The sequence below is a fragment of the Atta cephalotes genome (genome assembly GCF_000143395.1).
Source record: "Atta cephalotes unplaced genomic scaffold scaffold00075, whole genome shotgun sequence".
Lineage (NCBI taxonomy): Eukaryota > Metazoa > Arthropoda > Insecta > Hymenoptera > Formicidae > Atta > Atta cephalotes.
Genome location: NW_012130139.1, coordinates 128,192 through 137,700, shown reverse-complemented (window position 1 = coordinate 137,700; position 9,509 = coordinate 128,192). Strand labels below are relative to the sequence as shown.

The 9,509-nt window shown below is 38.8% G+C and overlaps 3 protein-coding genes across 3 annotated transcripts in view; 2 read left to right on the top strand and 1 right to left on the bottom strand.

Moving 5' to 3' along the window:
- Nucleotides 1-3,541, bottom strand: part of LOC105624292 — a 6,723-nt gene extending 3,182 nt beyond the window's left edge. The window contains exons 1-4 of the mRNA XM_012205651.1: nucleotides 3,229-3,541; nucleotides 681-2,446; nucleotides 352-586; nucleotides 130-239 (exon numbers count right to left, since the gene is read on the bottom strand). Of these exons, the coding sequence (XP_012061041.1) occupies nucleotides 130-239; nucleotides 352-586; nucleotides 681-2,446; nucleotides 3,229-3,541 (2,424 nt within the window). The remainder of the gene's footprint in view (nucleotides 1-129; nucleotides 240-351; nucleotides 587-680; nucleotides 2,447-3,228) is intronic.
- A 1,049-nt stretch (nucleotides 3,542-4,590) lies between these two features.
- Nucleotides 4,591-6,144, top strand: LOC105624231 (ATP synthase subunit d, mitochondrial-like). Its single transcript, XM_012205590.1, has 3 exons — nucleotides 4,591-4,868; nucleotides 5,337-5,505; nucleotides 5,616-6,144. The coding sequence occupies exons 1-3, from the start codon at nucleotides 4,753-4,755 to the stop codon at nucleotides 5,838-5,840; spliced, it is 510 nt and encodes a 169-aa protein (XP_012060980.1). The 5' UTR covers nucleotides 4,591-4,752; the 3' UTR covers nucleotides 5,841-6,144.
- A 2,822-nt stretch (nucleotides 6,145-8,966) lies between these two features.
- LOC105624230 (serine/threonine-protein kinase SMG1) overlaps nucleotides 8,967-9,509 on the top strand; it is a 16,279-nt gene continuing 15,736 nt past the window's right edge. The window contains exons 1-2 of the mRNA XM_012205589.1: nucleotides 8,967-9,193; nucleotides 9,281-9,501. Coding sequence (XP_012060979.1) covers nucleotides 8,967-9,193; nucleotides 9,281-9,501 — 448 coding nt within the window. The remainder of the gene's footprint in view (nucleotides 9,194-9,280; nucleotides 9,502-9,509) is intronic.

Here is a 9,509-nt window from a genome sequence, read left to right as displayed (position 1 = left end):
GTGTGTGTGTGTGTGTGTGTGTGTGTGTGTGTGTGTGTGTGTGTGTGTGTGTGTGTGTGTGTGTGTGTGTGTGTGTGTGTGTGTGTGTGTGTGTGTGTGTGTGTGTAAAACAGTAAATATATAAAATACCTTGCAATGATATTTTCTTATCGTTAAACTATAATTCATGTCGTGAAAGATGCAGCAATGCAATCGATAATATATTGAATGTGCGAAAATAAGATTGCATCCTCCACAATCTGAAAGAGATGCAAACGATCATGAAACAGTCTATGAGAGAGAGAGAGAGAGAGAGAGAGAGAGAAAGAAGAAAAATTAATTATTAGTTTGGTACACTCTGTACACACTTACTCGTTTTATTGATTTTATTCTTCCTCGTCCATGTGGAAGATTGCGACTCTACCCAATAAGTCAGCTCCATTCCCAATGCGATATTCTTAGTTGTAACGAAATATAATTGGCCATGCTTAGCAATCACCGCGAGGCTTCTCTTCTCTTTCGTGTCAGCTGGTCTAATGTATCGAATCCAATTGCTTTTTAATGGATCCGTAGTGCTGATATATGTACTCTTTCCATTATTATCTATCTGAAAAAAGAAAAAGATTCATTTCCGCAATAATTACTTTTGCAATTTTACAATACTAAAATTCCAATGAATCAAAATATCTGTCTGATAATACCTCCCAAATATGGCGCATAGAGAAATCATCCGGAATGTCCATTTCTCTAACCGAGATGCCGATAAGCGGACCAAACTTGGCATACATTGGAACCGGGTTCTTGGCATAGATGCCAAGACCGTGATCGGTATTTGCAATTTTCAATTCAAGGCAATCCGGGAGAGAATCTCTCGCGTATAGCGGTCGATCCATCTCTACTACCAGCTGCTTCTCCTCCCTTTGCATTTTCGGTTTGGCCTTGCATTGTTCGCTGGACGTTGGAGATTCGTCATCTGACTCGAAGCCGTCGTATGTTAATCTGCCATAACCCTCCGACATTGGATCCTCCGACGCGATGGCTTTCATTATCTCCGAATTCTCCTTATGTCTGCTCAACCACTTTTCGTAAGAGATGGTATCGGCTATCACGTACTGTGACGTCGTCAGAGGACAGGCGTCCTGCAAATGACGACTGTTGCATTCCTGACAAAGCTTGATCTTGATCGCGAGTCTTTGTGGCTCGGACGCGACGTCGTCAGTACTATCGATGATACCCTCGGGGCTGCGACCGTTCCGCGTTTCCGCCTCCTCGGCGATCCTGCCAGAAGATCGAATTTCTGCCGGCGAAGATAGCAGCTCGGCGGCCTCCGGTGGACACGCGTTTCGTGCCTCCTCTTGCTTGACGATGCCGTCTTGCGGCGCTTTTCGTACATCGTGATGCTTTTTGCTTTTGTGCTCGTTTGTATGCTTGTGCTTTTTTCGCCGGTGTTTAAACACCGTCGGCTCGTCTAAAGCATTATTTTCCGAGAGATCCTTCTCTTGAATTTGCACATCGTGACGCGGACGTTTCCGTCTCCTTTTACGATTTTCCAATTTACGATTCTCCGCGTCTTCGCAATTGTTGGACGTTACGTCCTTGTATCCGTGCGATTCCACGCAACACATCGATTTGGCCTCGTGTTCCTTCTCAGATGCGTCGTCAACAGCAAGTGTCTCAACTGCACTGGTTTCGTCGGCACTGGGATCCAGTAAATATTTTACGTTTGTCTTGTTCACATTCTCAGTATTGTATCCATGCTTTGGAAGAGATGTTGTTGTTGTTGTTGTAGTATCGGCAAAATGCAGCTTAGTAATAATATTATTCTCAAAGGTATCCTTATGCGAATCGCCAGGTATATCGATTACGTTTTCCTCGCACCTGGTATCGCTGTTGGTTGTACTATTTACATCGTTTCGAATTCTAATGCTATCTACGTGATCAGTCTTGGTCATAGGGGGTTTAACTTGTTTTGTATCGATTTCCAAGTTTTCTACTTCATCTAATGTTAATTTAGGATTTAATTCACTGATTATGATCTCGTGATTACTCGAATCTCTATTTGCTGCCGAACTGTTCCGCAGATCTGATGCATTTCCACTGATACACTCAAATCTGTCTAGTTGAATAGAACTACTATTTTGAATGCCGTTCTTCAAGTGTCGCCGTTTTTTCCGCTTATCTTTGCGATGCTTCGTCTTGTTTTTGTGGTGCTTCGACCTCGAACTACGTCGTAAGTGTAACTTGATTGCATCGTCCGATACCTCTGATAAATTCTCATTTATCGCAGAGGCAGGAGCATCAAGTAGGATCTTGTTTGACGTAGCATCTTGTTTCGTTGAACACACTTTCGTGAGAACAGGTTCTTCTTTATCCAAACTTTCAGTCAGAACAACAGCTTCCTCGTCCTGATCGTTACGTTTCCTCTTCCAGTTCTCTGCTCCATTGCATTTACCCTGTTGCCTATACAAGCATAAAAAGATGTATATATTAAAAGCATTATTTGCATTTCTTTGACTCTATTTCTTACTTATTCTTTTTATTTGCATAAATGTGTCGTGTGGTATCTTAAACATTAATCTCATTACATTGGAATAAATTAGAAATAAGAAATTGATTTGTCTCCAGACATAGAAATTTTATTCACTAAAAAACATCACTCTGCAGAAACGAAAGGAATAAAATGTGAACCATAATGATTATTCCCTGAATAGGCGAAGAAGGCGAATGACGCTATTTGTCAGCCGCAATTTTCGAAATGTGCGCCTTCCGTAACGGAGTATCGATCGATTTCATTTTGCATCATCCAGTTCACCCTTTTCGCCGACTGAACAGTATGTACATACAGATCATAACATATATAACATACATCGTCCCGCAAGATGGCGATTCGTCGAAACGCGTTCCGACTGAGACTACTGAGAGTAGGGGGGGAAAACACCGGGCGATTGAACGCGGCGAAACGCGTGACAGCTAGATATAAGGTGAGCTGAACCAGCTCAAGTCAGCTCAAGCCAGCCACCTCAAGCTCAAGCTAGCTAGGACTGAGCCATTGAGCAGGCTGAGCTATGCCTTGACGAGTTGTTAGATGCGCGACAAGACGATGCGATGCGAAGCGATACGATAAGATACGATACAACGCAATCTATTGGCGTTGTCAACGTGGTCAGGAACACGTACTTACGTACCTAGTTAACCTAGTAGTGGTTGTGGTTGTAGTAGTGGTGGCGGTGGTGGTGATGGTGGTGGCGGCGGCGGTTGTGGTAGATTCTGCGAGGTCCAGCAAGTACACCGCGACATCATCGTCTGCCGTGAAACCTAGGCGTCTTCTAAGCGAGAGCCAACGCTTGCTGTTGGTCAGACCGATGTGCACGCAGTGTACGCTGCGAAGGTGCTTGGCTGGCACCACTTCCGAAAGTTCCGAGAGTTCCGAGACCGAGAGAGTCGTTGTCGTCGTCGTCACCGCCGCCGCCGCCGCCGCACCGGGCGGCGGTGGCTGCAATTGTTGCTGAGTACTTGTCGCGTTCCCCAACTCCCTCAAATGCCGCGTGCCCTTCTTCGGCATAACTACCAATAACTACATCGTACAGATCGCGGCTACGAGAGCTAGGCTGGGATACGATATAGTACGAAGGCGGATTATACGAAGGCGGAAATTCGGAAACAAAGCTCCGCGAACGGCGAAAAGGAGTAAAGGACACCTCCGCCGCGCCGCGGGAGGACGCGCACCGATATTATCCTATCCTCTTTATGCTCACCGCCGCATCGCCACCACCGCCACCGCCGCCGCCGCCACCGCCACGGGCCACGGCCGCCCACTCCACACTCCACCCACTTCACCCACCCTCTCATCTCACTCTCGTACACGTTCTCCCTCTCCCTCTCCCTTTCTCTTCCATTCTACTTTATCGATCCCACGGCCGTCGGCCGTCGGCCACGGACTACCACGAGTACGACGGAACGGACGGCACGACCGCGAGACTCGCGAGAGAGACCCGAGAGAGATGCAATATGCAACGCTTTACGCTCCCCAGTCCCCGCTAATCCCGCCAATCCCGTCATCCGTGATACTTACCGTCAACACTGTGAACGGTGATTCGACCATTCAACGCCGACCGGCCCGGTTCGGCTCGGCTTTTATGATCGTGACGTTACTCCACTCTTGTCTGTCGGCGGCGCATCGAAAAAACACATAAATAAATCTCCTCTCAATGAGCATTTCCATATATTTTAATATATTTAATGCCACCGACATTGGAAATCATATACAAGAACGATGAGAGAATAAGTAATCAAATTGTTACTACCTTCGAATTTCGATATATCGCGATCAAGCGCAATTCCTGCTTTCTGCATATATGTTTTACTTTATTTCATTCCCTATGTCAACTTCTCTCAACTTAATTTACCTTCAAACAACATCATTTTTACCCACTGCGATTATGTCTCACATCCATCCTAAACTGACTTTACTGACTTTACTGTAACTTATAGAGGCATCGATAATTCAATTTACATATTTGTACATACATACATATGCATGCATGGAAATACACACATACACATCGCTTTCGCGATTACGTGTACTCGATCGATATATTTTTATTTTATTTTGTTGGTATCACTGCATTGCGTGGCTACTATCTTCAGTCGTTTCCGCTTCTCTCAAGAAATTGGCTTGAATACGAGAAAGGCGAATCAGACGAAAGAGAATATATTTATGTGCAAGTAGTACGTGTATTGCATCCATCAGTGTGATAAAATACGTGACGAGATATGTCACGCAAAGCGATGAAGATAATCAATTGGTCGGCGCTTGCCGAAAAAATTCCAGAAACGGAAAAAGCTGCATTCGCCGCTTTCAAATCTAAATCTGATCAGTATTTTCGACGGTCAGTCACTCTTCATATCACTTTCTTCCGAATTTGATTCAAGTTGCATATGTCATTATATAATATGTCTAGATCTCTTTCTGATAACAATTAAGTGTTACTTTAATTGGATGTTCACACACTGTGTATGCGAGAGAATTTATTATTTCAGAAAAAGATTTTCTCTATATCGAAAATTATTTAAATTATCTACACAAGCTCTGTCCTTGTTGGAGTAACCTCACATTAATTTTGTGCCATTCCATATATCTGTTAAAACATCTCTTGAGACACATCATACCAGTCGTACATTTAACTTTTATAAAATATTTACGGAATTATTTTATTCAAGTATCATCCTTGGAATATAAAAACAATATGTTTCCTTGTTACAATAAAGAATATTGTAAATAGGAATATGTGTGTGTGTGTGTGTGTGTGTGTGTGTGTGTGTATTTCTTGTTTCTCTTTATATTTTTCTATCTATAGAATGCATGCGAGTCCAGAAATTCCTCCAAAAATCGATTGGGCATACTATAAGAAAAATATTCTAACTATTGGATTAGTCGATAAGTTTCAAAAGGAATATGAATCTATCACAGTGCCATATCCAGTGGATAAATATACTTCTGAAATTGAAACTGAAGAAAAGAAAGTGGTATAGCATTTACATTATATTATGACATTTACTTTGCATTTTGTAAGCTCTTTAAGCTCTTTTCTAAATTAAGGGTTTTATTATTGTCACCGATTGTCTCTTTATTATAGCATATAAAAATCGAGGAATTTATCATTGAGTCGAATCAACGCATCGCCACTGTCAAAAAGGAAATTGATAGAGTAAAGAGTTTATTGCCATTCTCTGAAATGACGATGGAAGATTTTCGTGATGCCTATCCAGATATTGCTATAAATCTTGATAAACCGACGGTTTGGCCACATATACCTGAGGTACAGCCAGAGAACGATAAAGGACAACCTGTAGTGCACTAATACTACTTTGTAATGCGTTCAAATATGAAGCGTAGTCATTTTTTTTAGCGTAATTTTGGACTGCGTGCTAAGTCAGAAAAAAATTTTTTTGGTTTGGTTCATATGTATTCAAATATAAATTTATCTATACAATAGAGACTTACATATATATGTCTAAATGTTATTCTTTTTATATCCTTTTACATATTTTGATGTACATACAAAATGTAGACATATTTTAGTATAACCAAAAAGTTTAATATAATTATCATTAAGTACATCGATGATGAATAAAATTAGATATCGACAAATTATTAACCTAAAATTTTATATTTATAAATATTTATATTACCGCCCTCTAGGGTGGTCCCCACCCATTTTCAGTTTAGAAACTATGATTATATTTTGTTACACTATCGATAAAATCATATCGAAAGTAGATATGGTTCGTGTCTGTACTACATGCACAGCATCGTGGAATCAGAAAGCATTACGCATAATGGAGGGTAAGAAGGGAGTGAATTTTGACAATCAAATGCTATCGGCATGTCACTGATTACTGCGCATTCTTCAGAATGCTTTACCTTTCTGATTCCACCATGATTTACAGAATAGAAGAATACCGATCCCGAAACAGAAGCGTATCCTGTGGAAGGTAAAACATTTTTCATTACTTAATTTGATAATTGTCCGATAAGAACATCTGCGACGAAACACTTTTAGTAACAAAACAGTTTTAGTAGCAATGCATTCTCTAGTCAAATAATCGTTTTATAGTTTTACATTCTGTATTTTATATGTTATAATAAAATAATTTAATTATTTACAATTAAATTGAAAATTTTTCTTTATTTTCGTTTCACCATATTCAAATTATGTGCTTGAAAAAAAGTTTCAACAACAATTGGTTTGCTGCACGCCATATCCTTTCCTAGCCAATAAGAATGGAGACATTATTAGCCGGACTCCTATTTCTAGGGTTTCTAGTACAGTCTAGTGCAGAAATAGAAAATAGATCACTAATATGACGTTATTTAGAGAAAAGTGAAATTGCGCATGCGCAATTCGATAGATCTCTAATTGGTGTATATCAATTGCTCACATCACTAATTAGTTAATTTAATATAATATAATATAATATAATCTCATAGGTGAAGCAGTGAAAAATTACTAGGAACAGGCCGATGTGAGTGATGTGTGCAAGTGCACAGCTCCTTCTCTAATTTAAAACGTAAAAAAAATTCCTATATAATCCTTTTGATTAACATCCAATTTGTTCCATTTGTTCATTCGTGGAATACATGGACTTGAAATTCGTTGAAATCACAACGATTAAGCGAGGCAAAGCTGTGGTCAAAGTCTCACTAAAAATGCTTTGAAGTATTTGATGGACCAATTAAAAGAAAGAATTTTACAAACTGACCAGTTAAAAAACGCTTCAAAGCATTTGCAGCATCACGTTGATTGTACTCAAAATATCATATAAAGAGCATCATTGATAATTGACAAATTTCTTTTTGATATTCGGTAATAATTGATAATCGCGCACGTGAGAAAGTAAAAAGTATCTTTCCATGCTGACTTTCGACGCTAATGTTGAATCAAAAGACAACAAATCATTTGATTAAAATTAATGCTTGATATGCATCAATTTCATCCACGTGGCTTAATACTAAAAACGAATATCGAATGATCGACCGTTAGCATGAAATACTATCTTTAAAGGCTTATGCATAGTCTAAATTGGGCAGTAACAGTAGTTGATTAAGGAGTAGGCATAGAACTCGATCAATCATAGTCGATTATTCTTCTCACATTCAGCTGTGATTGGTGAATTTGTTACTCTTACAATCTCATCCATTACTGCCATTGTACCACGCAAAAGATCACGCGAAAGACTTTACGCAGAAACGAAACTCTCTAGAAGTAACGATAGACTAGGGCATTACGCATACATGTATGTGTGTATATATGCGATTGGCGTGATTGGCGTGTAACACCGAAGTGATTCTAGCTAGAGAAGAAAAGATAAAAATCCAAGGAAGTGGACGAACACTGAATGTGTCCTCTCATAACCTTCAAATCTGCATTTTCGTACTTGTATCTTCGCGAGACAAAGCTACAAATTTGCTGGCCTTATTTACATTCTGCACAGCTGATCGTTCATTTACACAAGATTTGCGCAAGATCGGTGAGAAATTAATTTTCGTAGGACCTATATCTAAACGCTTTGCTAAGAGTTTCAGGAGCGAGGAAAAGGACGGTAACATTATCAGCAACAGATGCTGCTCGCGCGAAAGATACGTCAACACCGTACAATCGAAAACGCGATTAATGCCATTTAAATTCGCTACGATTCACACTCCATGTGGTTTCATGATTTTTAGAAAATTTTAAGATAACACTTTGATACTAAGCACTCTTAATCGCTACAAGAAAAAAAAAATGAAATTCATGACACAAGTTGCTTACTATATTATAAAATTTTTCCACATAATCTTATTTTTGAAAAATACTCATTTGATTTTGTGAGGTAAAAACTGGAATAATCCCTAGTGAAAGAAATATGGATGGATATTTTGAATTATATTATTTTTGATAACTTATTATGATATAATATACTTTATACATATAATTGAGAATATTTGGATCATATAACTTTGTATTTTACCTTATATAATTGTCTCTCGCGTCAGTATTTTATATATATTTTCAATGCTGATAAATATTGTAGAAGTAAGGTTCTTGATCAAAAGCTCTCTTTTGTATATATATATATATGTGTGCATGCGCGCATGTGTGTATATGTGTATGTGTGTGTATGTGTAATATATTTTATTAATTTTCTTATTATAGTATGTGAAATGTATATTTTTTAAAAATATATACTCATCTATAGTGTGAATTATTATTTGAAAGGATAGTACAAAGGATAGTGGAAATAAGACTATACAATTTTTTTCTATACCAATAACTTTTAATACTTTTTAATGTTCCTTCCTTATGTTTAATGTTTACTTTCATAATGTTTATTTTGATTTATAATTATGTATAAGCAATTTCATAATTAATAATATTTTCTCTAGATAACCACAGGTTACACATTTATTAAGTGTGGGTCATGCAGACCACTTGCAGAGTAATGTAATGAATAGCTGTGGGAACTCTAATACTAGCACGAGGCTACGTGGTTCCAAGTGTGCTGAGACTCAAGACGAGTCTATCAATCAGGGAGGAGAAATAGAGAAAGAAGATAGTGGCGTGATAAGTGGTTATAGTGTCAATGATCTTAATGTACCACGTAGCACTCTGGTCATTTGTCAGCGAAACTCCAACTACTCCTCAGATTACAGTTTTGCAAGATTCAAGCCAAGGTATCATCATCTTTGTTTCAATTATATTCTTGTCATGATATCTCTAATAAATCAAGGTAATTAAAAAGAAATAATTCTTTGCACCAGACTTAGCGGTCTTCCAAGAAATGAATTTCGAATGGCACGTGGCGGATCTACAGATCGTGCTAGGGGTGGAACACGTGGAAGGGCTTTTAAAAAGACCCTCAATGATCGCGAATCAAATTCAGAGTCCAGCTATCACTCTACATCTAGATCCAAGTTTCAAGAATCGTTGAAAAATCATGAGAATGCACAGGGCAAATACTACGATGATAAAAGAATAAATGGTAATTAC

Excerpts from the sequence above, each read along its gene's own strand:
- LOC105624231 (XM_012205590.1), top strand. The coding sequence starts at position 4,753 with ATGTCACGCAAAGCGATGAAGATAATCAATTGGTCGGCGCTTGCCGAA. Across the intron at positions 4,869-5,336 it reads TCTGATCAGTATTTTCGACG|AATGCATGCGAGTCCAGAAA; the intron begins GTCAGTCACTCT and ends TTCTATCTATAG. Across the intron at positions 5,506-5,615 it reads AAACTGAAGAAAAGAAAGTG|CATATAAAAATCGAGGAATT; the intron begins GTATAGCATTTA and ends TCTTTATTATAG.